The following is a 22,048-nucleotide window of genomic DNA, read 5'->3' on the forward strand; positions in this document are numbered from 1 at the left end:
AAACCGAACTGGATTTACAACATTTATTTAACCAATAACCCACATTCGCTTTTCAACATTCCAGAAACCTCAAGGAACTTCTGACAAGAAAGAGGAAAGCTGAGACCCACAATCACAAAGGCATGCAAAGGTGTGCTAATTGTGTACATTGTAACAATGTAATCATTGGTAACTGTTTTACCCATCCGACCAAGGGTTCTGTGATCTCATTACAATATTCCAGTACGTGTGACATGTGCAATGTGGTTTACACCTTGAAATCTCCCTGTGAAAAACTCTATGTGGGGAGAACTGAGCACAAGATTAAAATCCGGATATCAGAGTATAAAAGCAATATCAGAACCCACAATGTAAAATCTACGGTGGCAACGCACTGGCAGCAAGCTGGACATAATAAAGCGCAATTGCACTTCACTGTTTTGGAAGTCTTAAAACCCAGACCAGATATGGGTTATCAGAAACAACTTGCCAGATCTGAATTCTTTTGGATTAAAAAGCTTAATGCCATGCAACCGCATGGGATGAATGAGAGACAAGAATTTATTTGTTTTTTATAATTCATTATAATTTTTTTTCAATTTGCAAATGCCTGAGGATTCATACTTGATATAACACTGTCATTATGCAAATGATGATGTGATAATTCGCCACAAAGCTTTCATGTGATGACATCGTGAGCTGTTGTTTTTTTTGAGTTAACCGACTCTCTGAAGTGAAATATTGCTTTCACCCCTGGATTTACATGGCATTAGTCTAGCCTCTTCCATGCATGTTAAAGCTTATATCTAATAATGTGCATTGTGATGGGATACTCGAAATTTCATTAACTTCCACAGCATGTGGCACATTGGCATTGTGCTTGAGCATTCAAAACTTTATTGACTTATATATGTGTTCCACAGTTCTCATTGTGAAATTTGCTCATTGGCAGTCTCTACCCTGATTTACAACTTTATTGAATCGTGGTCGTGTAACATAGAATTCACAGTGGGATCAGCATGCTGTTTCCTAGCTCTTTAAGAACCCACTTAGCATGCACGTCAGGACGGGATTAATGTGACATACTCATTAATTACTAACCAGCAAGCTCCACAAGTGAGTGTTCCGTTCCGCAGTGAGAAGACGTTCAATTTCAGATATCTGGGTAAGGCATGGGCTTAGGACTCTTGCGTGTTGGTGATTTGATTACCAGCACGGCAAGACTATACGCTACTCGTACTTAAAAAATTGTATTTCTTTTTTTATGTTATTTTGATTTTTTTTAACTGCATGTTCATGTGGAGCATTCCGTCGGGATAATAAGCACTTGCAGTATTAGAAATGCCTTCAGGGGTAACTCATGAGCTAATATCACTGGAATACTTTGGGTGGAAATCAGAACTAGTTAACGGTTAGTATTTCAAGATACGGTCGCATGCTTGTCACGGACACAACGTAACAAGAAGTAGATCGCGTTAATCACTAATTGGTCAACGCATGGTTCATGCCTCACAACATCTTAGTGTATCTTCCTGGTCTTTTCCGTTTTCTACGTGTAGCTTTCGTTTGGTTTCCTGGATGGATTGAGCTAGTTTAAATATTATTGTGAATATTTTCTTTTTCTGGTGATTGAGGTCTGAATTGAGCTATCTTTTGTTTAATTTTTAGACTGCATTAAGCGACCCCTGATGAAGGGCCTTCTATGACCTGAAATGCATTGGGTTGTGAAATGATTGTTGCTCATACTACATGATACTTCCATGGAGATATTGGAAACATGAATTACCAGCATTATTGAACTAAAAGTAATGACAAATGGTCCGTGATTCATAATTCATTGGAAGGATTATTCAAAATCACCTGAATATTTGGAGGAAATACTAATTTTTGTTTAAAGTTAAGTGCGCCCGTCAGCTGGGCAGCGGTTGATCCAAACCTGGCACTTTTGTTATGTTACTTCCAGACTGTGACACAAAGGGGGCTTAGATGTGGCTAGGATATGTCATCCTGGCAGGAAGACTGGGGAGGAGCTTTACTTAGCCGCACTTGCACTTCAATGGGCCTTGCCTACAGCACACACAAAGGAACGTAATACCAGGCCTGCCCTACCTTTTGTCACCCTAGACAGTTTGGAGCCTAGGGGAAGAGGGAGAACGTTCCAGAATCAGTTAAGGAGGTCCTCACATACAAAGGCTGGCACCAGGTATAAGTATTGTACCTCCAGAGCCACTCATCAGTACACTCCTGGGCTGCCCTGCTGCTAGGACTCCCTGCTGACATACGCTGTAAGGACTGCCTTGTTGTTCCGCTGTTTGAGGAAGGAGAACTAGAGATACTCCTTTAAACCGTGGAACAGCAGAGTGACTCCAAGGGATAGTGGGTTAGCCTCCTGTGTGAGCTACAGAGACACAACAAGCTTCACAGACCTCCCTGCAACTGACCAGCTGCCAACCTGCAACTGGTCCTGCCTGGGCCCTTCTGCTGGCCTCTTCTGCAGTGAGTCCTGATCCCAACAAAGATGTCCCCAGGATTTGGACCCTTGGCTGGCATCAGTAGAAGCTCCACCAAGCAGAAAAAATGAAAATCATGAAGTTGGGGCTCCTCACAACCAAGAATGGGCCCGTGTGGGCCAAATCTCTCCGGACCACGACGGCCACCAACACAAGCTCCAGCGAGACCGGCTGTTCGCACTGACAGCGTCACTCCACAACGATGGATTTTCGTGCTACACATTCATGATGCTTGGCCTGCCTTTCATGTCGGAAGCCTTCACCTCGGGCCCCCTGCAAAGCAAATGGAACCCTTCATGCCTGTCTTGAGATGGTAACCTTTCAGCTGGTCTAACTTAGTTCCTGTATCCGACCCACGCTTTATTGCAGTCAGCCTGATCTTGTGATTTTCTCCCAGTCTAGCACAACCAGATGACCTTGATTGGCTGTTTGTGTTTTTCAGTGCTATTTCGACTTAAATACTTGATAATTGAATGTTCCCAGTTTCACTGATTACATTTTGTTCATTCTAGTATAATTTTATTAATTGAAAAATACATGTTGTTTCTAAATTGGTTTGGGATTTGGCTTGTGTTGTATTATCACTTTATGACTGTTTGTGTGCTTCAAAAATACTTTACACATTGCCCATAAATTAGGCTAGACTGCTTTTGTGCCTAACTACCAGAGGGTTAAGCACAGGTTAACTTAGTGACTTCTTGTGGTTCACTCTGAAAAGGATTGTGGTTGTTGCCCCAGCGATGTTTCTGCCTTCCCTCACCCCATAACCCAATTTCTTAAACTTACCATTTGTTGGCCTCATTGTCATTGGTGGGCGTGATTTGGCTACACTTCTGTTTGTGTGCTTCCTCCATGCATGGAGCATGGACCAATTATTGTTTATGTCTTTTGGGGAGTGTCCTACCGCTACTTCTGCTTTCTGTCTTGGCCTATTTTCTTCTTCTACTTGTTCAGAGAGTGTACGTGTTTTTATGTTGTCTTGCCCCTGATTTTGCTTTTGCTGCTGTTGCTTTAACCCACTCATTTCCCGTGTTTGTGTTTGTTCTCTATTACTTCTCATCCTCTCCACGTCTACTCTTTGTTGTAGCATAACAACAGTAGCAGGTCATGAGTTGTTAGCGTCGTTTATAACAATAATTTCAAAACTTACTAATGGCTTTGTGCAATTGTGATTGATAGTGACTTGTTTCATTTGTAAGTGCCCTTTTTATATGCGTTTCATGATTTATAGGATATCTTAAGCATTATTAAACGGTTTTATGCAAAAAACATGGCGTGTTTTATATTAGTTTATCTTGGCACAATTATGGGTTGGATAGAACAATCTAGGGGCATATCATCAACAAGGCGATAAAAAATTGTCGCCGCTTTTGCAACCGTTTTCGGACGAAAAGCGGCGATAATTTTATCGCCTAATCAGCAAGGTCACGCTATCGCGTGAAACCTTGCATTAGCGCCTGTATTCTGAAAGCCCAGCTTTGCATCTCTAATGAGATGCAAAGTGGGCGTTCCTGCCCTGACATAACTGGAGAAATGTCGCTAAGCAACATTTCTCCAATTATCAATGGGCACGCTAACATGCAGAGCGCCAAGCAAAGTAGCGATAACCTCTGTTATCGCTACTTTCCTTACGCCTGCTTCAAGACTGACTTAGCCATGATATCCTATGTAAGGTGGATATCATGGCTAAGTATGCCTTGCCCTATCATCAAGCTATCGCCAAACTTTGTGAGATTATCGCTGGATTTCCAGCGATAATCTCACATTTGGCAGTTAGCACTTGGAATTTTATCACTTTTGAGATAAGCGTTGCTAATAGCACGCTATCTCAGCGATAAAATTCCACGTTATCCGGCGATAATTATCCTAGCGCTAAGTGTGCTTAGCGATAATTATCACCGGTCCTTGATGATATGCCCCTTAGTGTGAAATAACATTATATTGTGAGTGTTTTTTTGCTTGTTTGGTCGGTCCTATTGGACTTCCTCCTGTCGCTTAATGTGTATATTCTAACAAAGATTTGATGTTCTGTTGCGTTTCCATAATTAAAAAAAATACTTGCACGTTGACAGCATGTCGCTTTTCTATGGACGAGATAAGTAGAGAAGCATACTAGCAAGACTTTCTCAATGTGTTTTTAGATTGTCTTCCTCCTGGTTTTGCTCTGTGCTGTTGCTTTCCTCTGCTCATTTCCCATGTTCATGTTTGCTCCACCAGCAGACCTAAGACTGTTAGCGTTTCTTGTAACAATGAATTTAAAATACAATAATGGCTTTGGGCTATCGCTCTTAAGTAATTACGTGTTTAGTTTGTAACAAATAGTTTTTTGGTTTCAGGATGTCTTGGGCATGTTTTAAAATATGTTCTACAAAAAATAGGGTGTGTTTTAAATTCTGTTTGCACAATTATGGGTTGGATAGAACATTAGCATTATAATAACAATATATTGTGAAGCAATTTTTTGTTTGTTCAGCTGCTCCAATTTTGCTTACTTCCTTTGCTTGATGTACACATTTTAACAAAGATTACCATACCATACAATCAGGGCTTAATTTGAGCCGGTGCTCGGCACCTGCACTTAATTGCCAGCACTGGCCCTTGGAACAGCTGATCATTTAAAGATGAGCAGGAAAACAGTATTTAATAATTCAATACATGTTTAAAACAGCTACTACCAGCCACCCAAACAATTTTTAAAGCTTGGGGGCCTTGAACAGTCTGAATTCTCACATTCGTAGCAGTGTGATGGTAAGTAGTTGTGTAAGTTCTGTTATTGGCAGCGCTGGCACTGGCAATGTGTGGTACAAACTGTGGTGGCCTCATCACGAAGGCCCCAGCACTTATTTGTTTACAAATTAAGCACTGCATACAATTCAATGATAGACCATAGCATACCATACTATATACAATGAAAGGCCATACTTCCATACACTACCATATCATACCATACCATGCAATAACATACCATACTATGCAAGCCAGAGCATACCATATCATACCAGACCATACTATACAATGACAGCCCATACCATTCCATACTAGTCAATGAAAGACCATTCTATACCATACCATTACATACCATGAGAGGCAAAACCATACCATACTATACAATGGCAGGTCATACCATAAAATACAATGACCGGCCATTTCATTACCATACTATACAATGGCAGGCCATACCATAGAATGGCAGGCCATACCATACCATACTATACGATGACAGACCATACCATACTGTATCATACCATATTGTACCATTCCATACCATACAAGACAGACCATACCATATCATATCATACCATGCAATGACAGCCCATACCATACTATTCAATGACAGCCCATTCCATACATACCATGACCGTCCATACCATACCACACTATACGATGACATACCATTTCATAGTATGTAAAGACAGGCCATATCATACCATACTATACAATGACAGGCCATACCGTAGAATAACATACCATACCATACTATATGACAGACCGTACCATACCAGGCCATATCATAGTATACAATGTCAGGCCATATTATACCATATCATGACAGCCCATACATAGCATACTATACAATGATAAGCCATGCTATACTATACCATACTATAGAATGACAGGCCATACCATACAATAGCAGGCCATACCACACAATGGCAGGCCATACCATACAATACCATGAAAGACCATACCATACCATAACATACCATACCATACTATACAATGGCAGTCCACTGGAATCATGCAATGATGATGCTACTACATTTTCCACATAATTATGGATTTGCCACATTTTCCACATAATTGATCATCTGCTGCATAATCTGCTGATTTCAACTTCTTCAGATCAAGAGTTACTAAAAATGTGACTTTACGAAGTTTGAATGTTCATCTTTGAATTGCTTCTTGGTGTATTTGGGTGTGAATCTGGTACTAATAAGGTAAAATCTTTGCCCAGACAGTATTACCATGTCTAAAAATGACAAAATAATGAAGTAACACTATTGCAAAATGTGTGGCATTATGCTGCATAATTGCCTTTTATTGATGCATAATTCAGTCAACCCTGCCACATAATTTAGTCCCACTCTGCTACATAATTCCAGTGGCCCTGATCATACTATAATATACCATATGACAGACCATATCATACTATACAATGACAAGCCATACCATACCTCCTTGACTCCATCACAGCATTTTTTTTATACTGTCAGTCCTGCTCTATGCCAGCCACACTAGTGTGCAACATGGCTAAAAAAACACGTTGACAAAGCCAGTACATCTCTCGTAGGCGAGACTTGTTGGCTTTGCCAATGCTTTTTCTTAATAGTATCAGCACTAGTCTGAGGACATCATGCATAATCCTTCATGTGTCATTTCCATATTAAATTATTCATTTTTTGGGGAAATTTACTATTTCCTCAGTGGGACCAAAATGGCCCATTCACAAAAGGTAAAGTTGAAAAGTTTAAAATCTATTCTCAGGTCTGTAATCTGACATTTGAGAAAATGTTGGACTATTTTGGGATGCACCTAAAATCCCACGATCAATCTTGGAAAGCTGCCATTGTCAAAGTTCGAGTACTCGATGACAAAATTTACAAACGCAGATTTTGCACCATCTGGAACATTATGCATTTGTTAATGTGATGCACATGTGCTTTAGCACGTGACTTTCTTCTCCACTGAGGAAATATTTTAGTCCATGGAGATACTACTTCCTCTCATGCCCATTATATATGGATGTATTACCTCTCCTCCTATCTTAGAAACACATATTTCTGCTTCTCGGAGGCAGAGCTGCTCCACTGGTCAGTAGTTTCTGCATCTAAATATTCCTTCAGTCCTCACTCGGTAAATGCGGATAAGGAATATACGTTGTGAATGTGCTATTTTGCACACCCAGGTTCAATTTAGGTGAACAAACGTTGTTGTGTATCGGAATCAAAGTGCATTAAGGGGGAGCTTACTTTTAGTAGTGCATCTTTGTTTTAATCTAGTCAAAGTCTGAAAATCCATAAAAAAGACAATTTAGAAAGTAATGTTTTTAGTAATGTCTTTATTGTTCTTCTGATAACATCATCCACGTTACATCATTAACAAAAGAATGAACTTTAAAAAAAATATTCATTTCGTAATCCACCTTGATGGCCCTTCTATAGGAGGAAATGCCAAACTGCCCATTCTGCAGGTTTCAGTGCATAAATCTGGAAATGAACCCAGCTACAGCGCATTTTTGTAATAGAAGACATAAGAGCATTCTTTGACGCGAACCCCATAATAATGATAAACATTAACCAGCTCATTGAAATATTATTTTGTAGATAATAGTTAAAAAAGTTACAGGCCACATCCTGCATTTTCTTGCCCCCTATGACCTGTGAGGGTTGATGTTGTGACCACAATGGGTTACATAGTTTTGTTTCTCACTCCATTGTAAAGGGTGAGGGGGATATTGAGTGCTGCATAAATATATTAAGAGACTATACAAGATAAAAAGTGATAGAAAGTGATTTAAAACATGTTGTGTCGAGGGCTTTGGCATTGATTGAATTAAGAACATATTGTATTTTAACTTTCACCACTAGAAGGATCAAAACAATTTGTTAGCTCTCTTGTTTTAATTCTATTTTATCCAAGCTTAAATCATGCAGCATTAACGCCTTAAAATATTATAACTCAGGCAGGTGGCTGTCTAATCACTCCCTTTTTAACTCATAGAGCACTTTTGTTCATAGATACGTTGATAGTACAAAGACAAAGGGCCTGATTACAATCATGGCGGACAGGATTACTCCGTCACAGACTTGGCGGATACCCCGTCCGCCAAATTACAATTCCATGATATCCTTTGGAGCTTGTAATACGGCGGACAGGATATCTGTCACGCTGTGATAAAGTATCCCATCCGCCAAGATCGTAATCAGGGCCTTAATTATTGAAGTGCAGATATACATCCTTGACGTCAATGCCAATACTGATCATGCTATTCACATAGTCATACATAAACATTCATAGAAATAATTTTGCTAGAGTTGCTTACCCCCCAACAACACTGCCCAATACACTGTTACCTGCACACCAGTTTCTTCTTTTGTGAAATACTCCCATTCATTGATTATAGATACGGGCATATTATCGCATGCAACCGTAATAAAGTGTAAGCACTGTGAAACATGAAGTGGTCATGTCATGATTGGTCAAGGAAAGACCGTGAACCTTCTTGTGTTTTGCATATGAGCAGCCATCATATTGCAGACACTTTTCTCATGCTTTCAGGGTAATCCATTGCTGCCCCTCCATGGGTGAAACCTTTCAACAAAAAAATCCACAAAACAATCAAACGATCATGTTTAAGAATACTAGATGAATTCGCCTTCCACTGGTTTTTCAGGTACATTGAAACTAGCCCCTACTATTTCGTGATTGGCGAGTATCCATATTCCTTGCCATTAAATGTTCAATGCCAGGGTGATAAACTAAAAGAAAAGAGAAATAACGCAGAAGTTCATATCATTGTACTGACAACGGGAATGGCAGGCACAGATTGTATACATTTTACTAATTAATAAATATCAAAGAACAAATTTGCAATCCCTTTGTCAGATGTGATTGCAGTAACAGAATATGGCCTCATTAGTACAGCAATGCACAGTGGCTTTATTATTCCAACAAGACCCTATCACAGCCTGATTTCCCAACTTAACTTTTGCCCACTTCCCCAGCACCTCTTGACTAGGGGTGGGATGCTTGGTTACTAGTATAAAGGCAGAATGGTTCACATTTGCAATGGGACAAAGAGAAGATTCAGTTGCCACACAATTAACTAATGCCAATGCAGTGCTCTCACCAAGCCATCGCAAACTGCTATGTCCTGGGGGTGGGCGCCCTGGGACATTGCTGGAGCTGACTCTGGGGGGTGGCGGCACCCAGGGCCATGGAGGGCTCCTGGCAGGGGGTCGCGCGGCCCCCTCCCATCTTTTCTTTAGCCCCGGGCAGGTGGCGGGCTGTGTGGAGGGGCTCGATGTGGCAGTCACCAGGGCTGGAGGGCCCGCATACCCCCCGCATTTAATGTATATAGCCACGGGGAAGTGGCAGCCCCGGGGGCTGCATGGGGGGGCAAGACCCCCCCAGGCATTTTTGTATTAAAAAGCCCCGGGGAGGTTGCGGTCCCCGGGGCTGCGGGGCCCCGGGGACTGTGTGGCCCACGCAGATAATGAACATAGCCCCAGGGAGGTGGCAGTCCCCAGGGAGGTGGCAGTCCCCCGCATCCTTATTTGTCATTTCCCCCTGGACCGTGCTTCGTTTTCTATAATAAAAAAAACTGCTGGATTCTCGCACCCAACGCGACTCCCGCCAAAAATAAAATACTTTTTTTGGCCATGTGGGTCTCAGCAGGCCTAGGGGGTCAGGATGTTTCTAACCTGACCCCTTTTCTTGTTTTTTCAGGTTATTTTACCTTTTTTCTTGTGACTCGGTTGAACCGAGTCACAAGATAGCTGCCAACACTTCCTGGTTTGAAGTGTTAGCAGACAATCAGATCGCAGACCTGAGATATATGGATGTCTGAGAAATAATTAAATTTCTCAGCAACTACTGAACGGATTTACACCATTTAACAAAAAGAATGCTTTCTAAACCAGAAGCTAGCTTTTTGCCAAATTGTATGTAATTCCGTTCAGTAGTTCAGGCTGTAGCCAGGTCTAAAGATTCCTATAGAAATTAACATGGGGAAAATGTGTTTTGGGACCCCCTTTTTCTTTGTCCCCGCTTGACGAATCACCCCGAAACTTTCAGTACAAGAGCTGACCTGACTGCCTCATTAGTTTTGAAAATGTCACGAAGATTCGCCAAACGGCGCCAAAGATATTGGCAAAAGAATAAACGCTTTTTGAATAGTCTCTGTTCGCCATTGTTTGGAGGTGCAGAGAATCAGGATTTGTATATATATATATATATCTATCTATCTGCTGGCAATATCCTCGTGCGGACACGCACAGATAGGACCACGGACACAAAATATGCTGTTGCCAATAAACGGTGCTTTATATGAAGGAAAGGCGCAGTCTCAGACGCGTTTCGGATACAGACTGTGTCCTTGACATATATATTACGCCACAAAGTTCCTACACGAGAAACAGAAGGCTGAGCACTCGGGCTCAATAAATTCAATACGATTTATTCCAACTCCAGGAAGCGATCACCAATCATGACAGTGCCTACCCTGTGGCCAGGCACTTTGCTGAAGTACACGAGTCACATAGTGACAGACTGCGTAATTTTTGCCTGAATCATGTGCCTGTTATTGAAAGGGAAGATGATAGGGTGAAATCACTTACGCAGCTGGAAGCGAGGTATATCATAGAGCTGCAAACACGTGCACCCTGGGGACTCAATAGTGAAGAGGAACTGTGGTCTTTTATAGGATAATGTGCTAGATACTAGTTTACACAGCAAAGATAACTGTGATTGAAAGTAATCCTGAGATGGTCATGGTTAATTCATCCTTCGGTCCCTCCTCTCTTTTCCCTCCATCCCCCTCCTTTAGAATACCCTTTTTAATAAATATATTTTCTCTCCATGGATTTTTTTCTATTCGAGAAATTAGGGGAGAATTATGAGGGTTTGTGAGTCTGATGATTTACTAAAAATCTTCAGAAATTCTATAAAGAATTCTAAAATGAAAGTGCAATTTTCAGTCCAATTTTTGTAAATATCACCTGTGTGTTTTGAAAATATTTTGAATTGCAATGGTCGATTGCTAGTCATGATCGGTATGGGGCAGGTCCAGCATATATGAAGGGAGTGAGTTGGTTGCATCCTCCTGTGTTATACATTGTTGTACATTGAGAAACTGTGATTAACTGATTGTATACATGGACACCATTTAGGTATTCGGGGAGTCATTGTTGGAGGGCTCGCACATTATGGGCTAAATTTTGTACAATGGTAATAATTTTAATATGGACGATGTTGGATTAATGTTTTCAACTGTCTAAAGTATTACACCTCATGAAGGAAATAGACCCCGTATTTAATTATTTGATAAGTGGGCTAACATTGGATTGCCTATAGACCACTGAGGGTGAGCAGTATGTTAAAATTGTGCAGTATGTACCGAATATAAGTAGGTAGACACATTGGAAGAGATGCACAACTGCCGGTTTTCGCAACATAGAAGCACTATTGTAGCCTGGCCAAGATGGCCACCATGTAAACATCTATAATCGATCGAAGTCCTTTGTTTGTTTTCATGAATTTCACTTAACGAATGAAAGAATTTGTTATTTAAAGGTTTTGTTTTATGAACTATCTAACCCTGACGAAGACCAGGTGGCCGGAACATGTGTGTTAGTCCTGTGTTTCCTGGAGTTTGAATAAATCGCATTGAATTTATTGAGCCCGAGTGCGCAGCCTTCTGTTTCTCGTGTAGGAACTTTGTGGCGTAAAGTATTATCGTGGAACCGTCCACGCGAGCTGCTGCACCCTGTCAAGTACCTGTACCAGAACTTCAATCTTCCGCAGGAGTCGATGATTGTTCCGCGATTCCTAAACTCCGCTACCATTGTCATATATTACTCTGACAGCGAAGGGGGGAAAGGGGATTGGGAAGAAAAGAGAAACGCCACGTCTTCTTTCTGCTGGACAGGACTGCTGCCACTCTTGTGTATTCTTCCTGCAAGTAAAACAACTTTAGCAATTTCTAAATGTTCATTTCTAGTCTAATTCCAAGCCCTAGGGAATAATTATCTGTCCTAATTTGGTGGCTAACGATTCTCTTGTAGATATGCTTTCTACTAAGCCTCAGCTAAACTGTTGTTCTCTGGCTAGGTAGATATCTAAGGTAGAAAATGCAATAACAAGATTTTAGATTAGGTCTTGATCTCTCTCAAATCTCTTCCTATCTGTTGTTCTTTATTTTCATTTACCCTACTAATATCTAATGATATGTTGTATATTCTTCTTTGGTTGTGTAGATGTTCGAGATCATCACCTTGGCGAAGCTCCAAGAAAATCCATTCCAATTGGAGGGAACTTCACAAATGTCGGTAAGTATCTTTATATATATATATATATATATATATATATATATATATTGTATAACCAAAGTGCCCTGAAGCAACGGGAGGTCACTCGACAGCGCTTCAGTGAAATGCAGCCTGCTTTCCTGCGTCACCTTATCATTCTCTTGCCGACGCGTTTCGAGGTACATAACCTCTTCTTCTTGGGCAGCAAACTCAGCATTTGAAACTCACATTGTTCCATTTCCGGCTTTATTTATTTGTTCATTTAGTATGTTCACCCCCCAGTGGGCGTTTGCTCAGTGCAACAATGAATTGCCTCATGGGACTTAGTGTCCCCAATGCGATGAAAACTGTTCTCTTTGGTAAGTTCAAATGTTGGTTTGAATTAAAACCTGTATAATCCTTAGTAGGTAGTGATGCATTGAAGCAGGCTTGAATTAGCATGTTGAGCGCTGTGCCGATCATTTCTGAAAAGTTCCAAAGCTGCAGCCTCACCAGTTGGTTTCACGATCCTCTTCCAACTGGCAATGGTGCTCCTCCCCACGGCCGGGCCGCCGTGTACGAATTTTATAACCAAAGTGCCCTGAAGCAACGGGAGGTCACTCGACAGCGCTTCAGTGAAATGCAGCCTGCTTTCCTGCGTCACCTTATCATGCTCTTGCCGACGCGTTTCGAGGTACATAACCTCTTCTTCTTGGGCAGCAAACTCAGCATTTAAAACTCACATTGTTCCATTTCCGGCTTTATTTATTTGTTTATTTAGTATGTTCGCCCCCCAGTGGGCGTTTGCTCAGTGCAACAATGAATTGCCTCATGGGACTTAGAGTCCCCAATGCGATGAAAACTGTTCTCTTTGGTAAGTTCAAATTTTGGTTTGAACTTACCAAAGAGAACAGTTTTCATCGCATTGGGGACTCTAAGTCCCATGAGGCAATTCATTGTTGCACTGAGCAAACGCCCACTGGGGGGCGAACATACTAAATAAACAATTAAATAAAGCCGGAAATGGAACAATGCGAGTTTCAAATACTGAGTTTGCTGCCCAAGAAGAAGAGGTTATGTACCTCGAAACGCGTCGGCAAGAGAATGATAAGGTGACGCAGGAAAGCAGGCTGCATTTCACTGAAGCGCTGTCGAGTGACCTCCCGTTGCTTCAGGGCACTTTGGTTATAATATATATATATATATATATATATATATATATATATATAAATATAACTACACCTACTTGTAGATTCTAAGGTCTTGACTCTTCTCTTGCCACTAGACTCTGTAATTGTATTGTTTATTCTCAGACAATGCTGATGTAAGAACTGTCCTTGGTATCACTCCTATTTGCTTGCCTTCAGATAATTTATGTCTCTGTAAAATAAGTCACTCTACCACTGTGGTCTTACGTTTGGTGTCTGCTCCGCATGGACTTACATGGTTAGGTCAAAGCCAGGTTTTCCCTACAGCAGTGCTTGCAATGTTCACAGCCAATCACAGATGGACATTGTAGTTTTAAAGTGTGGGCTGGAGTAACTCACGTAATTGCGGCATCTGAGGAAGTTCTAACGAACGAAACGCGTCATGCCGAGTGATTTTAATAAAGCGCTGCTTTCCTGACAACCCGTGTGTGCTCGACTTCTGTGCTCACAGCAAAGGAGTGTGGTCTGGATGTTAAAGGGTGCAGTCACCAGCACCTTGTGAGCGCCCACCTCGAAAGTGATTCGGCGGAATTGGTGGCAACGTGGTAACAGTTTGAAAACTTTTCAAAAACGCCGAAGACCCGCTTACCTGGAACAGTGTATTTTGCCATTATAGATGGACTGCGACTTCGTGGGAGGTGGCTTCTCACTTGGGGAGTGCCTACTGGTCCTGCTCCGGGATAGAAGCGGTGAGGTGAGCGATCGGGTGAGCAGCTGCCAGTAGAAGATCGTGCCCGCAAGAGATCATAGGCAAGCTGGGGGAACGGAGCAGACGCCGCCCACTGGGGCAAGTACTTACGTTTGGTGTCTGCTCCGCATGGACTTACATGGTTAGGTCCAAGCCAGGTTTTCCCTACAGCAGTGCTTGCAATGTTCACAGCCAATCACAGATGGACATTGTAGTTTTAAAGTGTGGGCTGGAGTAACTCACGTAATTGCGGCATCTGAGGAAGTTCAAACAAACGAAACGCGTCATGCCGAGTGATTTTAATAAAGCGCTGCTTTCCTGACAACCCGTGTGTGCTCGACTTCTGTGCTCACAGCAAAGAGTGTGGTCTGGATATATATATATATATATATATATATATATATATAACTACACCTACTTGTAGATTCTAAGGTCTTGACTCTTCTCTTGCCACTAAACTCTGTAACTGTATTGTTTATTCTCAGACAATGCTGATGTAAGAACTGTCCTTGGTATCACTCCTATTTGCTTGCCTTCAGATAATTTATGTCTCTGTAAAATAAGTCACTCTACCACTGTGGTCTGAACTGATACTAAGGTGCGCTCTTGTACTTAGTCTCCTTCTTCTTGGAAGCCGGAACATGAATCTGAAGCGCTGACTAAGCTTTTGTGCCCTGACTGAGGAAGCTCAAAAGACTAATTTTATCTGGAATTCTCCTCGTAAATAATTGGAAAATGTTCCACTTACCGCAGTCGCGGAAGCTAAATAACTGCCGTGAACTCCTTACACTACTTACGACACTGGAATTGTCACGAACAAAACGCCGCAAAGGAGATGCGACCGTTTCACAAGATTCTTCAGTTGAAGTGCGCAGTTTGCCGCGAGCGAAGTCGCGAGCACAGCTGCGCTTGAGGTGAAGAGAAACACTAGACCTGCGACCTCAAACTTCTCCACCGGCGGCCATCTTGGAAATCCGCCGCGAGAGAAGCATTTGTCTATTGAACAAAAGGGAAGACCATCTATTAGGTAGGTATTTACGTGATCTGCCAAAACGGCCCTGATGACTCTTGCAAACTACAGGGAGGAACTTTAGGCATATGGGTGGCTTGGTCTGAACAGTCCTGAAACACCCGCACTGCTGAGAGCGATGGGAATTGGGCGGTGTTCGTGTGTGAAAAATATAGATAGATAGATAGATAGATAGATAGATAGATAGATAGATAGATAGATATTTTGGTCGACAATATTTTGTAAAGTTGATGTTTTAGTACTCGATATTTTTTCCACAATAAGTAGGTCAATATTCTCGTTCACGTGTCCCAGGGATTGAAGACAAGGGCATCTGGAAAGGATCTGGTTTTGATAGCTTTGCAATATTATTTCTTGTCACAGGTAACAGTACACCCGTTGACCCTTACCTGATCTGCAAAGCAGCTGACCTCACCAGGTGAAAGCATGAGACTAAAGGAGCATTTATCAAGGGAATCAGACCGGAATTACACATTTTCCAGTACTTCCTTATTTCTCAGGTGATTTTGTTTTGTTCCACCTGAAATCCCTGTTAACTGTAAAACTCCTAAGTAGTTACTTGAACCCCGATAGTGGTATCCCTGAGGTGGTGTAATTAACAGGCCCAAATCCAGAGACCTCATCATGAGATCCATACAACGTTGAAAATAGTTGTGTTCTTGTGTCTTTTACACGTTGCTTTGTTTCAAATAATTTTCATTAATGACTAATGTATTTGTATCTAAAGATTTATGAGACAAAGTATTATGTGAGGAATTATTACAATAATATTGACTATTTTAATCAGATTGGAAAGAAACCAATTACATATCTACAAGCCTGATTTCTACATTAATGTTCCAGGACAGCATTGTGAAAAAGATTTAATATGTTGGTCAGATTGGTAAACTTCTAATGGACAGGTGGCAAGAGAAATATTTTAGGTTCTCTTTGCATGAGGTGAAAAGTCATGTCCCTTTCAGAGGAAAGAAAATAACTCAAATTTATTGTAAAAAGAGGATGTATCTTTAATTCTCTCCTACCTCTGTTTCTCAATGCACTCTAACCTAACATGTTCACAACCTTCTTAACAAGTATAATACTTACCACCCTCTCAAACTACTACCTGCCCACCATGACCACGCCACATGCGCTCTCACCTATACCTGCCTACTCTCCCTTCCTTTCTGTACCATTTTTCCTAATTATTTCCTCACCATACCATGCTCTACTCTCAGCTTACTATCTCTGACCTGCTACACATTCCTCCTAGCACCCTCCTTTCTCAGCTTCACAAAATACCTCTTTACCGCCTCCTCACATCCTTTTCCCTCCTTCCGGCACTGACATCACTTAAATCCTCATCTCACTCTCACCAAATCACCTCTCTTGCTCCCTTTTAACATCAATTCATTTATGTACCTCAGCTCTCTTCCTTCCCTCTCTTTTTCCTCTTACACCCCCAATCCTTTCTCCTTACTTTCTCCATTGCTAAAACACCTGTTTCAAATACCTTCCTACTTGCTCCTCGTCCCTTTCTCCCTACTACCATGCCCTACTGTGCTTACAGTCAGTCTCTCTTTGCTATCCCCAACCCATCATTTTTCCACAAGTATTACCTTACTAGCCTCCATTTCACTCCCCCTGTTACCATTTGATGCTTTCCATACCATCTCCACTCACACCCCACCTGCTACCCCTATCACTCCAATATGTGTGTGCTTTTCCACCACACATCTCCCTTCCCACTACCTTTCCCGCCTCCTTCTCTTCCTCTAACACTGTCATACTAGCAATATCCTCCACTCTCTAATATTCTCCCTACCTCCCCACCATCTACAGTGACTGGGGACTGATGCCTAGACATGTGGATAGAAGTGTGGGAATCTTAAATAGCATATACTGCACATGTGATACATCTGCTAGCGCAAGAGAGAACATCACTAGGCTAGTTTTAGAACATTGGGGGTGGCATTCCTGTGACAGAACACAGGGAAAAACAGACGCATACCAAGATCACCAGCACACATCATGAGGAAATACTATAAGGAAATCTAAAGACACTGAAGGACACACCACATTACAACGGCTAAGCCCATGGAACAACACACCTCCTTTGTCTCTGGATACCAGCACCGGTTGAAACAATGTCACAGCGTCATGGAGACACATGCAGAGATAACATAAAACAAGAAGTGCATAGCTCGATAGACTTGAAAAAAATTGAGAACTAAAATCTCAGGACAAGACAGCACAGTTAAACTAGGGGTATCGGCGTCACTAGGCGTCTGAATTCCAAGAACAGCTGTGGGATCCTTGAGCCCAGTGGATGGTGATCCATATATAGAAACCACATAACAGATGAACAAAAGCTATAAAAGCAACTTTTTAACTATTTCGATATAACAATGAGGTGATTTTCCTTTGCGTAGTGGGTTTCCCTTTGTGGGCTCGTTTTGCACATAGAATGAACATTGTGATTATCATCTGAATTATTTGTCAACATGAACAGCATGATATAATCATTACCTCTATTTGATTGAGACCGATGGAGTCAGTTTTGCCCTTATCCAGCGCCATAAATACCTCTGGAAAGATAACAAGAAAAAAGAAGTTATGGCTCACCTTCTCTACAGTCATGCATTTCATTGGGGTGGTTCTAGTCAACTTGAAGCAGGTTGCCTACCTGCTGCATAAATTCAAGGTTGATGTAACTGACCAGACCAGTGGAGTACAACGTTTTCAAATTTACCAACTACTCTGTTTGTAAATGAGATTCCCAATCCCAAAGTTTGGCAATGTATTTATAGTTGTAAGTTACTGTTTTGTTGAAAAGGTGGGAGCTGGAAAATGAATGTGTGAAGCACAAAACATTCATGATGTTTGGAAATGTAAGAATGGTCCAAAAATGTGATTTTTAGGTTTTTAAGACTCACCTACAAACTGCTGTATGGTGTTGAAGACCTATTGTCTCTAAAGACTCATTCCCTGGCTGGTCATCCTCTGTCTGATAAGATGGGTGTCAGTAAAATTCCACAAGTAGAGACAATTGGTGCTAAATTGGAAAGTATAGAAATTATGATTGAAGAGGAGTTTAGAACACAGGCCTATTTAATCTCCTCGGGCTCCTTATTAGAGCTAATTCCACCCGGTCTATGGAGAGAAAGAGTGGAGGAATCGTATCCAGGTTTATTAAAAGTATGCAATCGATCATTGTCTACTGGTAAAGTACCATCTGCCTGGAAGAAAGCATTAGTCACACCTCCACTGAAAAAACTCATGGGCAGATATAAATGACCTCAGCCACCACTGCTCAATTTCGCAGCTTTCCAACCCAACTAAAATTATGGAGAAGTATGTCATTAAAAAGCTATCTGGTTATTTGGAAACCCATATTTTAGAGAAGGCGCAAATGGGCTTTAGACCGGCACATGGTACAGAAACAGCAGTATTTCTGGCTGAGGATGATGGTTGACAGTGGCCGGGCAGCAGTGCTGGTACTAAAAGACCTGTCAGTGGCATTTGATAGTGTCAACCATCAAATACTAATCCTTAGACTGCATGAGATGGGAGTGGATTAAATCTTTTTTTGGGAGTGGATTAAATCTTATTTCTCAGGCAGATCTCAAGCAATCTCACTCCATCCTTTTCGCTCAGATTTTAAGGAAACTAAACATGGAGTACCCGAGGGACTCTAAGCTTCATTCTCTTCAATGCATATTTACACCCACTATTGACTTTGAGTAGGTCTCATGGGATTTCGTGTGTTAACTACGCAGATGATACCCAGCTAATTCTATCCTTAGACAATAACAGCCAGAGCCAGATAGAAGGACTAAATACCTGCCTAAAAGAGATGGCAAGTTGGTTTAGGAGGAATACGATGAAATTTAATGAAAGTAAAATTAGGTTCTTGTTTTGTGCCCTCTCTAAATTGCCATACTCACTCCTGAGCAATTTCTAGCCCTGGACTAGTTCTGAGAATCTTAAGACAGTCCAGGCAGTACGAAGTGGGAGTAGTGGTGGATGAAAAACTATCTAAGGCGACTCATATTAATAATATGGCTGCCACTTGTTTTGGACTGCTGAAGAATCTTAAGAAAATTGTTCCACTGCTGTCTAACCCTGGGCGTAGTTCGCGAAGTAGCACTACGCGAAGCTACGCAAAGTGCACTTCGCACTACGCGAGCAACGAGTAGCACTTCGCGAACTGCGTAGTACCTTGTTCGCACTGTGCAAGATGCCGTTTTCAATGATTGCACAGTGCGGACAAGCATCCGGCACTGTGCAATCATTGAAAACGGCATCTTGCACAGTGCGAGCTGTAGTTTTCTGCCACTTGAGTAGATTTTTACTCGAGCGGCAGCTTTCTCAGCGCGGACTGGTAGTTTCTCATCGCGAGCGGTCGCGTTGAGAATCTCGCCGGGATGTTTATTTTCCACGCTCGCGATCGGCAACTTGATGTTGCTGATCGCGAACAAGGAAAAAGTCTCGCCGGGATGTAATTTTGCTTGCTCGCGGTTGCCAACTTGATGTTGAGGACCGCGAGCAAGCAAAAAATGACCGCTGCACTACGCAATGCTACCCATGTTTGCACTGTGCTATTTGCAATGCGCGTAGTGCGAAGTAGCGCAAACTTCGCAAACTACGCAAGGGTAGCGTAGCGTAGTGCTTTGCCCAGGCTTACTGCTATCTCTGCCAGCTTGGAAACTAGTGGTACAATGCACTGTATTAGACAGAATTGATTACTGGAATGCACTTCTACTAAGGACACCAGACTTCCTAATCAAGAGAGTGTGCGGTATTCAAATTGTAATAGCTAAACCTGCCTTGAATAATTCAAGATATTAAATCGGCCTCGAGGGCCTTGAGGGACCTTTACGGCTACCAGTAAGGGAGAGAACTGTTTGCAAAGCATTGCGTATAGTCCAGAAAAGCTGTGAATGGAACAGGCCCTTTGTTATTACAGTTCTTACAGGCCTCAGAGGTATCTAAGGTCCTCATCGACCTACTTGCTATGCATGCCAAGGTTTAGGAAAGCAAGATTGGGTGTAAGATCCTTTCAGTTCAAGGCAGCACAGTTATGGAACAACTGCTTAGTTTTAGGAAGCATCTAAAAACTTGGCTCTTCCCAAACTGAGAGACCTAAAGTTCCTGATATTAAGGCTAAATGTGGCGTGCAGCAGTGTGTGGCGTGCAGCAGTGTGTGGCGTGCAGCGGCATGCATCAGTGTGGCGTGTAGCAGTGTGTGGCGTGTAGCAGTGTGCGGCGTGCAGCAGTGTGCGGCGTGCAGCAGTGTGCGGCGTGCAGCAGTGTGAGGCGTGCAGCAGTGTGAGGCGTGCAGCAGTGTGAGGCGTGCAGCAGTGTGAGGCGTGCAGCAGTGTGTGGCATGCAGCAGTGTGAGGCATGCAGCAGTGTTTCGTGTAGCAGTGTGAGGCGTGCAGCAGTGTGCGGCGTGCAGCAGTGTGCGGCGTGCAGCAGTGTGTAATGCAGCAGTTTCGTGTAGCAGTGTGAGGCGTGCAGCAGTGTGCGGCGTGCAGCAGGGTGAGGCATGCAGCAGTGTGCGGCGTGCAGCAGTGTGTGGCGTGCAGCAGTGTGTGGCGTGCAGCAGTGTGTGGCGTGCAGCAGTGTTTCGTGTAGCAGTGTGAGGCATGCAGCACTGTGTGGCATGCAGCGGCGTTCAGCAGTGTGTGACGTGCAGCAGTGTGCTGCGTGCAGCAGTGTCGTGCAGCATGCAGCAGTGAGTAATGCAGCAGTGTGCAGCAGTGTGTGGCGTGCAGCATTGTGTGCCGTGCAGCAGTGTTTCGTGTAGCATTTTGCGGCGTGCAGCAGTGTGTGGCGTGCAGCAGTGTGTGGCGTGCAGCAGTGTGTGGCGTGCAGCAGTGTGTGGTTTGCAGCAGTGTGTGGCGTGCAGCAGTGTGTGGCGTGCAGCAGTGTTTCGTGTAGCAGTGTGCGGCGTGCAGCAGTGTGCTGTGTGCAGCAGTGTGTGGCGTGCGGTGGCATGCATCAGTGTGTGGCGTGCAGCAGTGTGTGGCGTGCAGCAGTGTGCGGCGTGCAGCAGTGTGAGGCGTGCAGCAGTGTGCGGCATGCAGCAGTGTGTAATGCAGCAGTGTGTAATGCAGCAGTGTGCGCAGCAGTGTGTGGCGTGCGGTAGTGTGCGGCGTGCAGCAGTGTGAGGCGTGCAGCAGTGTGCGGCGGGCAGCATCGTGTGGGGTGCAGCATCGTGTGGCGTGCAGCAGTGTGTGGCGTGCAGCAGTGTGTGGCGTGCAGCAGTGTGTCGTGTAGCAGTGTGAGGCATGCAGCACTGTATGGCATGCAGCAGTGTGCGGCGTGCAGCAGTGTGCGGCATGCAGCAGTGTCGTGCAGCATGCAGCAGTGAGTAATGCAGCATTGTACAGCAGTGTGCGGCATGCAGCAGTGTGCGGCATGCAGCAGTGTGCGCCGTGCAGCAGTGTGTGGCGTGCAGCAGTGTTTCGTGTAGCATTGTGCGGCATGTAGCAGTGTGCGGCGTGCAGCAGTGTGTGGCTTGCAGCAGTGTGTGGCGTGCAGCAGTGTGTGGCGTGCAGCAGTGTGCGGCGTGCAGCAGTGTGAGGCGTGCAGCAGTGTGAGGCGTGCAGCAGTGTGAGGCGTGCAGCAGTGTGCGGCGT

At 43.1% G+C, this 22,048-nt stretch overlaps 1 protein-coding gene and 1 long non-coding RNA gene across 2 annotated transcripts in view; one reads left to right on the forward strand and one right to left on the reverse strand.

The window, feature by feature from the left end:
- LOC146821105 (uncharacterized) overlaps positions 1–22,048 on the forward strand; it is a 166,235-nt gene that overhangs the window by 23,204 nt on the left and 120,983 nt on the right. Inside the window, exon 2 of the long non-coding RNA XR_014963101.1 lies at positions 12,467–12,538. This is a non-coding gene — a long non-coding RNA (uncharacterized LOC146821105). The remainder of the gene's footprint in view (positions 1–12,466; positions 12,539–22,048) is intronic.
- CAPN9 (calpain 9) overlaps positions 7,532–22,048 on the reverse strand; it is a 361,781-nt gene continuing 347,264 nt past the window's right edge. The window contains exons 19-20 of the mRNA XM_085612050.1: positions 17,931–17,989; positions 7,532–8,968 (exon numbers count right to left, since the gene is read on the reverse strand). Coding sequence (XP_085468176.1) covers positions 8,942–8,968; positions 17,931–17,989 — 86 coding nt within the window. The 3' untranslated portion in view covers positions 7,532–8,941. The remainder of the gene's footprint in view (positions 8,969–17,930; positions 17,990–22,048) is intronic.

The sequence above is a fragment of the Triturus cristatus genome, chromosome 6 (genome assembly GCF_964204655.1).
Source record: "Triturus cristatus chromosome 6, aTriCri1.1, whole genome shotgun sequence".
NCBI lineage: Eukaryota > Metazoa > Chordata > Amphibia > Caudata > Salamandridae > Triturus > Triturus cristatus.